The sequence below is a fragment of the Siphateles boraxobius genome, unplaced genomic scaffold (genome assembly GCF_051911475.1).
Source record: "Siphateles boraxobius isolate OS27281-9 unplaced genomic scaffold, OSU_SipBor_1 3, whole genome shotgun sequence".
NCBI classification, from domain to species: domain Eukaryota; kingdom Metazoa; phylum Chordata; class Actinopteri; order Cypriniformes; family Leuciscidae; genus Siphateles; species Siphateles boraxobius.
The window spans coordinates 7,071,239-7,088,841 of record NW_027508919.1 but is presented as its reverse complement, the minus strand read 5'-3'; the positions used below and the strand labels follow the sequence as shown (position 1 = coordinate 7,088,841).

The 17,603-nt window shown below is 38.5% G+C and overlaps 1 protein-coding gene across 3 annotated transcripts in view; it reads left to right on the top strand.

Moving 5' to 3' along the window:
• Window positions 1-17,603, top strand: part of LOC143756854 (alpha-1,3-mannosyl-glycoprotein 4-beta-N-acetylglucosaminyltransferase B) — a 31,955-nt gene that overhangs the window by 2,823 nt on the left and 11,529 nt on the right. For all 3 annotated transcript variants that reach the window (XR_013210334.1, XM_077247648.1, XM_077247649.1), the window contains exons 2-10: window positions 3,581-3,733; window positions 3,806-3,937; window positions 5,637-5,770; window positions 6,890-6,936; window positions 7,036-7,149; window positions 7,223-7,298; window positions 7,383-7,497; window positions 7,990-8,120; window positions 8,217-8,324. Coding sequence is in view for 2 of the 3 variants with exons in the window: in XM_077247648.1 (XP_077103763.1) it covers window positions 3,581-3,733; window positions 3,806-3,937; window positions 5,637-5,770; window positions 6,890-6,936; window positions 7,036-7,149; window positions 7,223-7,298; window positions 7,383-7,497; window positions 7,990-8,120; window positions 8,217-8,324 (1,010 nt within the window). In the remaining variant the exon portion in view is untranslated. The remainder of the gene's footprint in view (window positions 1-3,580; window positions 3,734-3,805; window positions 3,938-5,636; window positions 5,771-6,889; window positions 6,937-7,035; window positions 7,150-7,222; window positions 7,299-7,382; window positions 7,498-7,989; window positions 8,121-8,216; window positions 8,325-17,603) is intronic.

The window sequence follows — 17,603 nt, the reverse complement described above, 5'->3', positions numbered from 1 at the left end:
AGGAACAGACACTGGCTCCGGCTCAGGAACAGACACTGGCTCCGGCTCAGGAACAGACACTGGCTCCGGCTCAGGAACAGATACTGGCTCCGGCTCAGGAACAGACACTGGCTCCGGCTCAGGAACAGACACCAGAACTGTAACAACCACAAGAACAGACACAAACACTGGCTCTGGAACAGGCACTGGCTCCGGCTCTGGAACAGGCTTAGGCTCTGGCTCTGACTCAGGAACAGCAGGCACTGGCTCTGGCTCCGGCTCTGGAACAGCAGGCACTGGCTCTGGCTCCGGCTCTGGAACAGCAGACACTGGCTCCGGCTCTGGAACAGCAGACACCGGCTTGTCCAGGCTACTAGCCAGACGCTCCAAATAGGCTCTCATAGCCTTGGTGATCCCACAAATGGACATCTCTAGATCTGTCTCAGACTGGGCCGATGGTACGTGAACCGTCTCTGGCTGGCCAGACGGAACATGAACAAACACTGGCTCCGGCTCATGAACAGACACTAGCTCCGGCTCCAGCTCCGGAACAGGTACCGGCTCCGGTTCTGGAACAACAGGCACTGGCTCCGGCTATGGAATACCAGACCCCGGCTCCGGTTCTGGAACAGCAGACACAGGCATGTCCAGGATCCGAGCCAACCGCTCCAAATAGTCCAGTACTGCCTTGGCGACCACACAAATGGGCATCACTAGATCTGTCTCAGACTGGGCAGATGTGACGTGAACAGTCTCTGACTGGACCGACGGAACGTGAACAGTCTCCGGCTGGGCAGATGTGACGTGAACAGTCTCCGACTGGGCAGACGTGAGGTGAACAGTCTCCGGCTGGGCAGACGTGACGTGAACAGTCCCCGGCTGGGCAGACGTGACGTGAACAGTCTTTGACTGGGCAGACGGAACATGAACAGTCTCTGAGTGGGCAGGTGCAGGCTCGAGGCTGGCTAAAACCATCGATGAAGTCCCCACGCTTGACGGATCCAGAGATGATGACTTCATTCCTAATGAGACCCGTGAGTAAGACTCTGCTGCCCTCCTTTCCTCATTCCTTTGAACGCACATGGTGAGGTATTTAAACAAAGAAATCCCATTCTCTCTCTCCTCAGGAGAGAGTTCGCTCCGCTGAATCCTGTGACATTTAACTCTTTTATTTCGTCCCTTAGACTCATAAATAACAAACAAATTTGAGAATTGTTGATGCATTTTGATGATTTATTCAAAGATAGGACTTAACCTTATTATTATGTTTTTTTTCTCTTTTTTGTGTATTGTAAGGGGTGTACAGTTAAAGACCCAGAACCAGATATGAAGAATGAAGACCCAGAGTCAGAATTATAAAAAATTAAAGAAAATATTTACTGAAGATAGTTTGCAGTTTCATCAGCAGAAGTCAGCTTCAATACTCGCACAGGAGTTCGTAGGCCGCCCCGCTTACAGTTACAAAGATCACAGCAGTTATACCATTTCCAAGGTCTAAGCTACGTCATTGCTTACAGGTTGAATGATTCTCATTGGCTAAGAAACATTAAGAGCCTAAACAATTTAACACATGTGAGGAGATAGGGGTGCCTATCGCCATTAGTCAAGATAGTTGTCGTCCACTCATTAGATTTAGGTCTGTGGTGGCCTCGCAGGTTAGAGAAGGGCGCCGGGGTGTCTGGTCCGAACGTCCAGAACCTACATAGAATGTCATACGCACACACACACACACATAACAGACACTAGCAAATAACAGCTCCCATCAAGGCTGAAGAGAGTCTGAGCTCCTTATTATCAGTTAAGTATACCAAAACATAATGCTAAAACATTCACTCATTTGGGAGAAAAACAGATCACTGGCATTTACTCCGAAGGAAGGAAATATACTGGAAAGAATACATTTTAATACAACAATTAAAGTTCGATATAGTAACGCTCGATATAGCTTGACCATATGTCCAGCAAAGAATCATATGTGTCCACGCTGCCTTTTTTTTTCTAAACTAAACTTTACTAAACTTTTACTAATAGCTCTAGTAAGATACACTTGTTGCCAAATGATGAGTTAGGACGTGGTGGAATGTACGTCAGCTTATACACTTAAACTATACATTAATTTCTTAAAGGGTAGTTCACCCAAAAATGAAAATTATCCAATAATTTACTCACCCTCAAGAAGTCTTGATAAAAAATATTTTTCTAAAAAAAATTGTTTTTATTATTATCGTTAAAAAATATCTGCGACATTCGGGCTGCCAACCAATCCTCAAACAGCCGCTGACTCTCTGACGGTAACAAGGTTGTGCTGTTGAGACTCGCGCCTCATGAGGAGAAATGGAAACAAATGAGCGCAGTTCACACAAAGAAACTTAATGAACATACAGCGGTAAAAATTCATGTGGAGTTTTTATATTTATAACATGATATGATACAGTTAAGCAACATCACACGACCAACAAGTGCTGAATACCATATCACGATTGAAAATGTGTCAACGATTTCATATGACATTTTAATAAACAAGTAATTAACATTTAAGGTGCTCTAAGTGATGTCGGGTGACGTCACTTCTTGTTGACGTTTAAAGTATTTTCAAACAAAACGGAGGCTAGCTAGACCCTCCCTCCTCCTCATCCGTGCACTAACCCCACCCCAAATCCTTCTTGTCGGATATTGGCTGGAACAGTTTGTTATGTATCGTGGTGCGGGTTAGCCCAATTTGTTTTTGTTGACGTTTGTGGAGCCTGGGGTGTCTGCAGCCCAAAAAAGCGCATCCATCCATCATAAAAGTGATCCATACAGCTCCAGGGGGTTAATAAAGGCCTATCTGAAGCGATGCAATACATTTTTAGAAGAAACATATCCATATTTATAACTTTATAATCTTGCTTTTGGTAAAGGCCTTACGCAAGTCTAGTTCCGGTAGATGAGTGAAATCAGAATCTCTATATATGGAGATCTAATTATGTCAGAACGGACTTGTAACGTAATTGACAAGCCCTGATCAAATCTTATGTATATTCTCATATATCAAATATATAAATATTTCGAAATGCCAAACAACAACCACAACAACAAAGTGCAGCAAAACAAAGAAGAATTTCTGGAGATCATTAACAGGGAGGAGAATTTACCATCTGTAGCAGAATTTATTCAACACTGCAGACTTCCTCAAACTACAGACTTCCTTAAAAGTTATATGGCATAGTTTTTTGTTGTTGTTGTTTTGTCTGCAGAAAGCATGGAAGCATGCTGCTTGAAGTGTCTGTAGACACTAGGCAGCAATTAAACATGATGTTTGATATAAATTTTATATTATGGTCCTCCATCATATGCACAGTTTTGTTTTTGGTCACATTTATTTCTATTATAATGTGTAACATGATCCCCCCCATATTTTTAGGAACTAATTATTTTCTTTGAATTCAGCAAATGCTGTTTATAAAGCTTAACTTGTTTTGGGCCCAACATCTCTTTTACCCTCTGGGGTCTAAGATGTTGGGGTCCTTGAGATGTTTTCAAATGCCCTGACATTTGTGCCTTTTTCAGTTGCTTATAAACATATTAATGGCAAAGAGATGATTGGTGTTCTATTCTCCAGAGAACTTGCCATTGCAGCTGCATTCGGTCTATGAGAGGTTACTGCGGGCAGAACAGCGCGGGGAGGTCTTATCACAAGAGCTGCTTAAAGTGCTGGGCCACCTACAAAACCGCAGCATTCCTCTATCTAATCTCACAATCAGCAACTCCTCAGGTGAGTCCAAGCACTTTTCCTTCCGTAATATTAGTGTCTGTTTGGTTATTCACTATTTTATCTGCCTTTCAGCTGTATTAGAAGAGAGAATCATTCGGCATTTGATGCCTTCACAGCCTAATGCCCTCATCTACTTACCTCATCTAAAAGAGCACAAGGACAGTCTTAAACCCATCGTTCACCTGGGGAAGGGACGCACTGGAGGTCTGTCTCCCATTACAGCTTTTTGCGATTGTATAATTGCAGTGCTTGCAATTTGCAAGTGAATTAGATTTAAACAATGTCTTATGCCCGGTTTTACAGATGAGGCTTAAAGAGATAGTTCACCCAAAAATGAAAATTCTGTCAGTATTTACTCACCCTCATGTTGTTCCAACCCCGTAAGACCTTCGTTCATCTTCGGAACACGAATTATGATATTTTTGATTAAATCTGAGAGCTGGATCACTCCTCCATAGGCTTCTTAAGGGATTGAAGCTTGCCATCCCCGAAAAGTTATTAAAGATATCATTAAAATAGTCCAAGTGACTACAGTGACTCAATCTTAAGTTTATCAAACGACGAGAATACTTTTTGTGCTCAAAAAATAAATAAATAGCGACTTTTTTTCAACTATTCGTTTCCTTCTCTGTGGGCCTCGAGTCAGTTTACTAGTGATATAGCGCAGTTCTTCAGTTGTTGTACATCACACGCATCACACACATGACCAGCGTCGGCCAATAGTAAGCCTACGTGCGACGTAGCTCTACGCAATCACAATACGTTAACTGACTAGAGGCCCACAGAGAAGGAAATGAATAGTTGAAATAAAGTCGTTATTTTTGTTGTTTTTTGCACACAAAAAGTATTCTCGTCGCTTGATAAACTTAAGATTGAGCCACTGTAGTCACTTGGACTATTTTAAAAATATCTTTAATAACTTTTCAGGGCTGGCAAGTTTCAATCCCTTAAGAAGCCTATGGACTAGTATGGAGGAGGGATCCAGCTCTCAGATTTCATCAAAAATATCTTAATTCGTGTTCCGAAGATGAACGAAAGTCTTACGAGGTTGGATCAACATGAGGGTGAGTAAATACTGACAGAATTTTCATTTTTGGGTGAACTAAGCCTTTAAGCCTAGTCCCAGACTAAAATTCATGTTTGAGCTGTCGTGAAGGGATAGTTCACCCAAAAATGAAAATGATGTCATCATTTACTCACCCTCAAGTTTTTCCAAGCCTGTATGAATTTCTTTCTTCTGCTGAACACAAAAGAAGATTTTTTGAATAATGTTGGTAACCAAACAGTTGATGGACCCCATTGACTTCCATAGTATTTGTTTCCATACATGAAAGTTAGTGGGGCCCATCAACTCTTTGGTTACCCATGATGACAGAATTTTCATTTTTGGGTGAGCTATCCCTTTAACTGAAAGCAACTTGCACTGGGATATCTTAAAATATGTCAGTGCCATTGTTTTGTCTCAAGATGCATACCAGTAATGTTTTTACGGCACATTTATAAAAGCTACTTAAATATCCTTATTTAATTTTTTTATTGCTCTTTTTGTACATCTTTTTACTGACCTATAGCTGCTGTTACACTGCAGATGGTGTTTATGTATTGTTTAACTTCCTGGTGCTTGTTTAGTGTTATGAAAGCAACAAAGCATCTCTGTTGCAGCCTTTCATTTGTAATCAAAACCTAAAACTTTTTTTCTGCCTAGCAAGCCCTACAAACCTAATGTCCTGTAGTGTATTTAATACTTTTTTATTACATTTTTGAACATATGCTTTTATGTTTCTTTTTACTTTGTCAGTTATGTTGTTTCTAATGGTTTTAAACACAATAAATGTTTTATAACTGTAATACATTCACCATAAGCTGACATAAGCTGATACACAGTGTTTAACTGTTTTTGCAGTGTCTCTGGTGTTAGGATTGCCCACCGTGCACAGGCAGAAACAGAGTTATCTAGTGAACACACTCCAATCTCTCCTATATGACCTTTCAACTGCAGAGAGGAAAGATATTGTCATTGTAATTTTTGTTGCCGAGGTAACCCTTGACATTTGCTTATGTTCTCTTACATCTCTCCTGGTTTTATCTGTTTTATTGCTCTGGTATCTCATTCCTATTAACCTCTCTGTTTCATTTGGTTTTATGTTATTTTTCTGTTTTCTGTAGTTTAAATACTTGAATGTTTTGACAAACATTATATATGGATTTTTGATAAAGCTGTGAATGAAGAAGACCCAAAAGATAGTTCTGTGGCCGTTAGCTTTGAGGCTATCTATATGCTTGTACATTTCTTAATTGACAGTATTGCTCTTTGCGGAAAAAGATTTGATCAAAATATTGATCAAATCTTGCACTGCTTCCAAATTTCTGTCCAATCTCTTGCTCTCTAGAAGGAGAATACCCCTTCCAAAATACCATCTGCTCCTGACTACCAATAGCACTTAGGAAATCATGGTTCACATAAATGAATGGCTATTGGCCCCAAAAAAAGAGGAATGGGGCCTTTGCTTAATTTACTTATATTTTATCTCAACTCTTCTCCTTTTTGGTGCACTTTTTACTTGTTTGATCTTGGACTTTTGGTCCTGTTTATTAAATATGTGATTTGGTTTGTTGATTCTTTATTTTTGTATTTTTTTAACTTTATTTGAATTATAACACATAATAATTATTTACTATACACTAGCATTCAAAAGTTTAGGCTCAGTAAAGTTTCTGCTCACCAACGCTGCATTTATTTGATAGAAAAAAATACAGTAAAAAGAGTGAAATATTTTTACAATTTAAAATAACTAATTTCTATATTCATATATTTTAAAATGCAATTTATTCCTGTGATGCAAAGCTGAATTTTCAGCATCATTAATCCAGTGTCACATGATCCTTCAGAAATCATTCTAATATGATGACTTTGTGCTCAAGAAACATTTCTTATTATTATCAATGTTGAAAGAAGTTGTGCTGTGTGATATTTTTAATTTTTTTGATGAACAGAAAGTTAAAAAGGACAACATTTATTTGAAATAGAAATCTTTTTTAACATTATAAATGTCATTACTGTTACTTTTGATCAATTTCATGCATTCGTATAATTTCTTTCGAATGGTACTATTTTATTGTTCTTTTTATTGATATGTATTTTCATTTTTCTCTTAGACAAATGCAACTTTTGTGAATGCTGTTGTACAGAGTGTACAGACCAAGTGAGTTTTTCATTAACGACTCATCTGTGTCATATGAGATGTTTCATCTTTCTGTAAGCTGGCTGTGAAAGTACCTGATCACAATTTCACTCTGTGTAGTCTCCCAAATGATGTCAGTTCTGGATTGATTGAGGTGATCTCTCCATCTCCTCACTTTTACCCAGACTTCAGTAACCTGAAGGAAACTTTTGGAGACCCTAAGGAGCGAGTCAGGTTAGAGATTCGCTTGTGCTGTTGTGCAAATAGATGGTTTATTAATGTGATCCATTTGTTTTATTGGTCACAGATGGAGGACCAAGCAGAACCTTGACTACAGTTTCCTCATGCTGTATGCGCAGTTTAAGGGCACATACTATCTCCAGGTAATGCCAAGACCCACACAACTCATTGATAGCTCTGTTTCATTGTTTTTATAATCAGTCTGTATTTTCGCATATGTGTTTCAGCTAGAAGATGATATTGTAGCAAAGCAAGGATTCTTTGAGTCCATTAAAAGATATATAGAACTGGTGCTTTCTGAGGAGTGGCTTTTCCTGGAGTTTTCCCAGCTGGGATTCATTGGTCAGTGTGTTGTCCTCTCCGTTCATTAATGTCCTATCCCGTTCTCTTCTCTCCTACCATTTCTGTTTGTACAGTTGTTTCATTTATGCACCGTTTTGTTATTTGAACATAACAGTCAGTGTCAGTTCCAGAAGTGGAAAGGAAATATAAGCCCTCTTTGTTTGAAAACAAACACAACTGCTAGAATTTGCTTTTTGCACTTAAAAGAACAATTCAGTTCACATACTCTCAATTATTTAAATAGTTTCTTAAATCAACAAGGTGTGCATTTCCCAAAAGCATCGTTAGCCAACTTTGGTCGCAAGTTCCATTGAACTCTATTGGGCTTTGTTTGTAGTTGGCTTTGGGAAACGTACCCCTGGTTTTTTAATATTTGAAGGAACATTGTTAGTGTCTCTCAGCTTCATGTATACTATTTACTATGACCAAATCTGTGATACTATTTGTGTCCTAGCATGAATTTAAGCATATCGCTTATTTTTCATATTCTAGGAAAGCTTTTTCGCTCATCAGATCTGCCAATGATTGTGGAGTTTATCCTGATGTTCCACAAAGACAAGCCGATCGATTGGCTGCTTGATCACATCCTGTGGGTTAAATTGTGTAACCCAGAGAAAGACTCAGTAAGTTTGGGTATAATTTTTTCGTTGTTTGTTTGTTTTTCAGTGAGATTGATGTATGGCATATAATTGTTTATCATCATAATTCTTTGCACTTAGAAACACTGCAGTGATGAGAAGGCCCGACTGAAGAGAACTTACAAACCCTCCTTGTTTCAGCATGTTGGTTTGCATTCCTCGCTACCCGGTAAAATACAAAACCTAAAGGTAATTTAAATTTCCACTTCCTTGTATGAAGCTTTTCATATGTGTATACTGTATATACTAGGGTTTAGTTTCATTAAATTAAAACTAAAACTTTAAACCATAAAACTTTTTTTGTTACTTAAAATAAAATAAAATGAAAAAAACTTATTTTATTTAAGCTGTTGCCAAGTAAATGGAAAAAATTTATAGAAAAAACAAATTAGAAATAGTATTAAAAGCTATAGTAGCATAATATACGAAGCATTACTAGTAGAATAGTGGCTACGTACTAAACCATCCAACAGTAGTATAGGTCTGTAGGCTAGGACAACAGCTTATCTACATTGCAAATGTGACATTTACATTATTTATATTGGCACGTTTTTCCATAGTGACTTACAAATTCGGAATAACACAGCTCAAGTGATTCATCTTAAAGGTGAAGTGTGTTATTTCTGCTGTGCCAATGCATTACGATGGTTTTTATTATTTTTCATCATTAAGTTGGCTTCTAAGAGCCAACTTACTGAAATCCTATTTAAACTTATTAAGTTGGCTTGTGAGAGCCAACTTACTGAAATCCTATTCAAACTTATTATTATTATTATTATTATTATTAAGTTGGCTTGTGAGAGCCAACTTACTGAAATCCTATTTAAACTTATTATTATTATTATTCTTATTATTATTAAGTTGGCTTGTGAGAGCCAACTTACTGAAATCCTATTTAAACTTATTATTATTATTATTATTATTAAGTTGGCTTGTGAGAGCCAACTTACTGAAATCCTATTTAAACTTATTATTATTAAGTTGGCTTGTAAGAGCCAACTTACTGAAATCCTATTTAAACTTATTATTATTATTATTATTATTAAGTTGGCTTGTGAGAGCCAACTTACTGAAATCCTATTTAAACTTATTATTATTATTATTATTATTAAGTTGGCTTGTGAGAGCCAACTTACTGAAATCCTATTTAAACTTATTATTATTATTATTATTATTATTAAGTTGGCTTGTGAGAGCCAACTTACTGAAATCCCATTTAAACTTATTATTATTATTAAGTTGGCTTGTGAGAGCCAACTTACTGAAATCCTATTTAAACTTATTATTACAATTAAGTTGGCTTGTGAGAGCCAACTTACTGAAATCCTATTTAAACTTATTATTATTATTAAGTTGGCTTGTGAGAGCCAACTTACTGAAATCCTATTTAAACTTATTAAGTTGGCTTTGAAAAGCCAACTTACTGATATTGTATTTAAACTTATTATTATTAAGTTGGCTTGTGAGAGCCAACTTACTGAAATCCTATTTAAACTTATTAAGTTGGCTTGTGAGAGCCAACTTACTGAAATCCTATTTAAACTTATTATTATTATTATTATTATTCTTGCAGTGAAATTTCTATATCAAATTCCTCCTAGAGCTTTAACTCTACATACTCCAAACTCGGCTCAGACACTCAAACTGTTCTGACTCGCATTGCTGTATCTTTTCTAACTGATCGGACTTCCGGTTTTCCTAAAAATGAGATCAAACTCGGAAAAAACTCCCATTGACTTAACATTGTGGAATGTTCAGATTTTCAAACTCCCCAACTGCCAAAAATTCAAATCTAAACTCCTTGAAGCCCTAGACTGAATCAAGCTGCCATTCTATATACTATATGAGCCATTGAGACTCATTTAAACTAATAAACTCATCTATCTATGACACTTATCTATCTACACTTGTTGTGAACTTTTTCTTCTCAAGTGTAGAAAAGATAGAGTTGCAGACCAGGAGATTGTTGAGGTATAAATTCTTTATTTCCTCGCTGTAGTCATCTCAATCAAGTCTAATCTAAGGGAACTTTACATTGCAGTTTATATACATTTCAAGGGGGTGGGATTAATTTCATAGAGGAGGGGACTCTTGAACAAAACATGTAAAGGAAAGTACATGATTCAGCTGGTTACCTGATTTCATCAGGTAACAGTGTAACTCAGAGCCTTGAGACGCTAATCCAATCAGCCTGATTAGATAAACAAAAGGCCCAGCTGACCTTTGAGATGTGACAAGAGGTTAATGTCCAAAACCTTGATTGCCTCAAAAATGGAAAACAGTGTGTGCACTTTCTCAGTTAAAATACTGTTGAACCTAAATTAAAACATTTAACATTAACATTTAAACATAATTAACACAAAACATTAACATTTAAATAAATTTGTAATCCTACATTTCCCCCTTTGAGAGTTCTAGATAACTCTCACAAAATACAAATTTAAAGACTTAAAAGTTCATTCTTGTAACTTGTGATCGTTACAGGCACATAATGCGTGTTCTATGTTTGCTTTTCTGCAATTGCATGCTGACACAGAAACAAACATGCAATTTTAGGGTCCATGACGTTTCTACGGGTAATAGTGTACTGTGATTTTCTTGTGAGAGGCGTGATTCATATGTTGAATGAAACACTTGATACTGTGGACGCATAGATAGTACGCCAGTAGAACAAACAACAACATAATTACTATTTCCTTTATCCACAGCCAGGGTTTCCCAATCAAGTTTCCGAACCATGAAGAATTATCTTCAGTCATCTGGTGTAATTTTGCTGAAAGATCAAGAATGTCATGTTGGATTTTGTTCAAGTTCTCTGTTGGATCCATTAACCTGGTGCAGCACTCAGGTCCGATGATGGTGCAGGCTCCTCCTTGTGTTGAATCCAAGGCCACTCTGTTCTGTAAGATCATTATCTTGTGCGAAGCGAGAGTGTCTGTCATGTTACTGGTACGACAATCTTGATCATGTTGAAGGATGACTGAAGGTTTCGTATGTGAGTCTCTGCGTTGTTTATTTTTTTCTTTTTCTTTTCTTTATCCTTTTGTGATAGTTGGCTCGGAAGAGGGTCAAGTTGTTTCTTGAGGTTTTCTTGTGGCTTCATACGCAGATGACGAGGTCAGTGCGTATGGGTCTCGGGAAGTCATCAGTGGTATCTGCACAGAGTAAGAAAGAAAACAAAAGACAGGAGAGCAGTATTTGTTCTAGGGTTGTACTTTTCTGAGTCTGCTCGACAGTAGAGCAGTATTGGTTCAAACACTAGGGTGGTAAATTTTCCGAGTCTGCTATTGTTGTTCCATCTTTCCCTATTTCTTAAACCTTTGACACCTAAGGAACAGTGAGGTAAGGATGGACTAGGATAGGGCCTATGAGGGAATCTTCACCGAAGGGTTGGCCTCCGACGCCTGTTGCAATCGGTTCTTCCCTCGGCTCCTCACTGGTTCGTGTCCTATCCTATCCCTGTTGGAGCAGGAACAACCTTACAGTGTGACACATGAGTCCAGGTTTTCCTTCCCTGACACAATACTGCAGCTGCTGTGATCAACGTCACTTGATGTGGCCCATGTCACTTTGGTTCTAATGGAGGAAACGTCTTTGTACAGATCAATTATTGATTCAGGAGGCATCATTTTCTTCTGTGCTGCACTACCTGAACACACTTGTACAGTTGCATGGAAACAAGCCTGTTTAGCTGCCATATCAGCAAGAGCAATACCTTTAGCTTCCGTAGTATTAGTTGTGAGATGTGCTTTCACTTTGATCACTGCTAATTTCTTTGGAAGTTTCATGGAAAACATTAGATCTTTCACTAATTCAGCATGCTTAATGGGGGATCCCGCAGAAGTTAGAAACTGCCTGGTTTGCCAAATGACACCAAAATCATGAATTACCCCAAAAGCATATCTGGAATCTGTGTAGATATTAGCAACTGATCCTGAAGCTAGCGTGCATGCTCTTGTTAGGGCTACTAGTTCTGCAGCTTGAGCTGAAAAATGATCTGGAAGAGGTCCTGAAGCTAACACTTCCGTGATGGACGTTACTGCATAACCTGCTCGTCTGTTACCTTTTCTCCTTCATCCTCTAACAAAACTTCAGTCATAGCAGACATCATACATGAGGACCGATTCGTGACAGGTGCACGCTGTAAGACAATATTCGGCATTATTGTGGACACTGCATGATGGCTTTTTTTACGTTTACAGTCTGACCTAACACTATTAATGATGAAAGGCCTGTGCTGTAAAATAACATTTAAGGCTGTGAGTCTACTTTAACCAGTGTCCCCCAAAGGAAAAAAACTGAGATAGTCACTTTCCTTTTGTTCTATTAAACAAAAACAGAAGTCTTTTATCTCTGTTGCAAGTTAGTGGGGAAATAAAGCACTCACAGCCCAACTGGTTAACAACTAAAACAGCTGCCCAACGAGCTTAATGACGAGGGGAGGGGCTGCTTCAGAGCAGCCAGCAGGCTGAGCAGAAGCTGAGTTACATTGTTAGTTTCTCTAACATTCTTTTTGTTTTTTCTACACTCTTTTCCCCAATGTCCATGTTTACCACAATAATAACAACTGCTGCCCTCTCTCTTAGGACATTTGCGTTTCTGTTGCTTCTCTGCGTTGACCTTAAAGGATGCCGCTGCAATTTTCACTCTTGCCTTGACATCAGAATCTCTTTCCCAAGTAGCTAACCTCTCCAAGTTGTTTTGTATGGTTCTAGTGGACCATGTTAAGTCTAAGAAGGGCAATGCTTTTCTATGTTCTGACAACAGACCATCAAACCATGTGCGAACTAGGGGACTATTATCTTCTAGCACCTTCTCTGAAGTGTCAACTATACCACTGTATGCTGCTGCTGAGTAACAAAATCTTTGAGTGTACTCACTAACATTTTCATATTTTTCCTGTACACAACTAGTGATCTTTGACCAGTCCATGTTTGGTCCAACAATGTCTTTCAACGCTTTCAGAACTCCCTCTCTCAATTCATCTTTTCTGGCATGTTGTAGTTCAGAAGTAACAGCAGACTCAAAACTCTTGAATTCAGATTCAGTTAGAATTTGTGACATCAGCTGTGTGACTTCTGCCAACGACATGTCGTAAAGACGCATTTTACTGATCAATGCCCTTCTAAATTCAGAAAAATCTGTGCGTACTGAAGGTAAGCTTTGGGATAGTCTTTCTATGTCTCCAGGTCCGAGTGTTTTTGCAACAGTTTGGTTTTGGACAACAGAAGAGTTGGGAGGAACACTTTCAGTTCCCTCAATTCCCTGAGATCTTCTTGCAACACATACCTTTACTGAATCTACAGGCTTATCAGTTACTGATGGGATGTCTACATCTGTTTCAAAGAATGCTTGTAAGTCAGGATAAATTTCATCTGACTGTTGGTCTTCTGAGTCACATTTGGTTGAGGCCTTGTTATGGCCCACCTTAGTGTGCATTTGTTTGTTCTGTTCTTTTAATTTAGCTATACACCTAGATTGTTCTTGTGCAATGGATAAGCTAAATTCCGTGTGACAGAAAATAATGCCTTTTATGTTTCTCTTCCTGATACATGCACCCAACACCTTCTTGCATTCTTCAATAGTTTAATAATTTCAATAATTCAATAATTTCTTTCACAAAATCCAATCTGACTGACTCAGTCACTATGGAGTCGATCTGTTCTCCTAACAGTGTTTTAAATTCACTATCTGACCACAAAGGAGTAGCAAGACCGCCTTTTTTAGTTGTGGAGATTAGTCTAGCACTTTTCTTAATCATTTTGTGGATTTCTTTGTTACCACACAAAAAACACTAAACTTCTCTGATCACAGAGGGTACGCTTGTTAACACAAATCAACTATTGTTAAACTTCCTTGTTACCAACAGATCACAAACTATTAGTACGTTACGCTAATCTTCCCTAAAAGAAAAATGCAAAAGGATCTTTCACCTTCTTAACTTTTAGAGGATAAAACAAACAAAAACACTAAATCTTCTCTGATCAAAAGAGGCTACACTCGATAACACAGATTACTGTTGTTAATGCTAACCTTCTCTGCCTTAAGCAAAGGATACACAAATTACTAGCAATTTATACTAAAATCTTCCCTGCCTGGAAAAAACTTTTTCCACTTCCCTGGCAAAGCAGAGCATAAAACAATATTAACATGTACGTTAATCTTACCTGCCTGAAAACAGAGGGTACAATATATTAGCACTTGATGCTAATCTTCCCTAACTTTATAGAGGATAAAACACTTCCCTGGCAAAGCAGAGGGTAAAACAATATTAACATGTACGTTAATCTTCCCTGCCTGAAAAACAGAGGATACATTTCATCTCTAAAAGCAACTTTAGAGGATAACTTTAGTTAACAAACCCTACAGCTGTCTGTTAACTTCTTCTCTGGCGGCGCAGAGGAATGACAAATTTGTACTGGTCTTCAGTGGTTCTTTGAATAGAGTGAAACTCACCAAATCGTTCGCTGTACGGAAAGGTTCCGTCTGGAAACTCAGTCAGAAAGTTCTTTCTTTGTTGAGCTTGAAGTTTCAAGATTCAGTCTGGAACTGGAAAGTCAGATCTTTGTTGAGCTCAATCTGGATTCAAAAGATTCAGTCTGGAACTGGAAAGTCAGATGTTGAGATCTTTGTTGAGCTTCAGTTCTGGAACTCAGTTAGCTTTGTTGAGATCTTTGAGCTTTGAAGTTTCAAGATTCAGTCTGGAATTCAGTCTTTGTTGAAATCTTTTGTTGAGATTCAGTTCTGGATTCAGGTGTTTCAGCTCCATCCGGGTCACGGCACCATCTGTTGTGAACTTTTTCTTCTCAAGTGTAGAAAAGATAGAGTTGCAGACCAGGAGATTGTTGAGGTATAAGTTCTTTATTTCGTCGCTGTAGTCATCTCAATCAAGTCTAATTTAAGGGAACTTTACATTGCAGTTTATATACATTTCAAGGGGGGGGGGATTAATTTCATAGAGGAGGGGACTCTTGAACAAAACATGTAAAGGAAAGTACATGATTCAGCTGGTTACCTGATTTCATCAGGTAACAGTGTAACTCAGAGCCTTGAGATGGTAATCCAATCAGCCTGATTAGATCAACAAAAGGCCCAGCTGACCTTTGAGATGTGACAAGAGGTTAATGTCCAAAACCTTGATTGCCTCAAAAATGGAAAACAGTGTGTGCACTTTCTCAGTTAAAATACTGTTGAACCTAAATTAAAATATTTAAATAAATTTGTACCCAAGGTATTTTGGGTGGTTCTAGTGTGTTCTGGGTGATTGCTAGGGTGTTCTATGGTATTTTGGGTGGTTGTTATGGTGTTGCTAGGGTGTTCTGGGTGGTTTCTATGGTGTTGCTAGGGTGTTGTTACACCCTAGCAACACCATAGCAACCAACCAAAATACCTTAAAACACCCTAGCAATACCATAGCAACCAACCAAAATATCTTAGAACACCCTAGCAACCACCCAAAATACCTTAGAACACCCTAGCAACCACCCAAAATACCCTAGAACACCCTAACCACACCTTAGCAACCACCCAAAATACCCTACAACACCCTAGCAACCACCCAAAATACCTTAGAATACCCTAGCAACACCATAGCAACCACCCAAAATACTCTAGAACACCCTAGCAACCACCCAGAACACCATAGCAACCACCCAAAATACCTTAAAACATCCTAGCAACACCATAGCAACCACCCAAAAAAGCCTAGAACACCATAGCAACCACCCAGAACACCCTAGCAACTGCCTAGCAACAACCCAAAACACCCTAGCAACCACCCAAAAAGCGTTAGAACACCCTAGCAACACCATAGCAACCACCCAGAACACCCTAGCAACCACCCAAAATACCTTAAAACACCCTAGCAACACCATAGCAACCACCCAAAATAGCCTAGAACACCCTAGCAACACGATTGCAACCACCCAGAACACCCTAGAAACTGCCTAGCAACCACTCATAACACCCTAGCAACCACACAAAATACCTTAAAACACCCTAGCAACACCATAGCAACCACCCAGAACACCCTAGCAACCACCCAAAAGGCGTTAAACACCCTAGCAACACCATAGAAACCACACAGAACACCCTAGCAACTGCCTAGCAACCACCCAGAACACCCTGGCAACCACCCAAAATACCTTAAATCACCCTAGCAACACCATAGCAACCACCCAGAACACCCTAGCAACCACCCAAAATACCTTAAAACACCCTAGCAACACCCTAGCAACCACCCAAAATACCTTACAACACCCTAGCAACACCATAGCAACCACCCAGAACACCCTAGCAACTGCCTGGCAACCACCCAGAACACCCTAGCAACTGATATAAACCTCAAACTAATTTAAAATTCAAACTAATTTAAACTAGAAAACTAATTTAAACTTCAAACTTCAAACTACTTTAAACTTCAAACTTCTTTAAACTTTAAACTAATTTAAACTTTAAACTAATTTAAACTTCTAACTACTTTAAACTTTAAACTAATTTCAACTAGAAACAACATAGCAACCACCCAAAATAGCATAGAACACCCTAGCAACACCAGAGCAACAACCCAGAACACCCTAGAAACCGCCTAACAACCACCCAGAACACCCTAGCAACCAACCAAAATACCTTAGCAACCACCTAGCAACCACCCAGAACACCCTAACAACCACCCAAAATACCTAGCAACCGCCTAGCAACCACCCAGAACACCTTAGCAACCCACTAGAAACACCCTAGCAACGTTAAATTACTTCAAACTATACTTTAAACTTTAAACCACTTTCAACCATTTAAAACTTTAAAATACTTTAAACTACTTTAAACTAATTTAAACTTCAAACTACTTTGAAATTCAAACTAATTTAAACTTTAAACTAATTTAAACTTTAAACTAATTTAAACTTCAAACTACTTTGAACTTCTTCAAACTTTCTGGTCCAAACTTTCACAAGCCAACTTAAAGTTTGTCTCGACGAACTTTTTTAGTTATTATTATTCTTCTGAGCGTAAATTTACAACTCAATCTCCTCCTAGAGCTTTAACTCCACATACTCCAAACTCGGCTCAGACACTCAAGCTGTTCTGACTCGCATTGCTGTATCTTTTCTAACTGATCGGACTTACGGTTTTCCTAAAAATGACGATCAAACTCGGAAAAAACTCCCATTGACTTAACATTGCGGAATGTTCAGGTTTTCAAACTCCCCAACTGCAAAAAATTCAAATCTAAACTCCTTGAAGCCCTAGACTGAATCAAACTGCCATTCTATATACTAGATGAGCCATTGAGACTCATTTAAACTAATAAACTCATATATCTGACACTTATCTATCTACACTTAAACTCTTAAACTCATAATAAATTTAATAAACTCTAAACTTGGACTCTTAAGGCCATTTCACACCGGACGCGTAACGAAAAAGCAAAACGGAAAAGCGAATAGTTCGCGTACGAGTAGTTCGCGT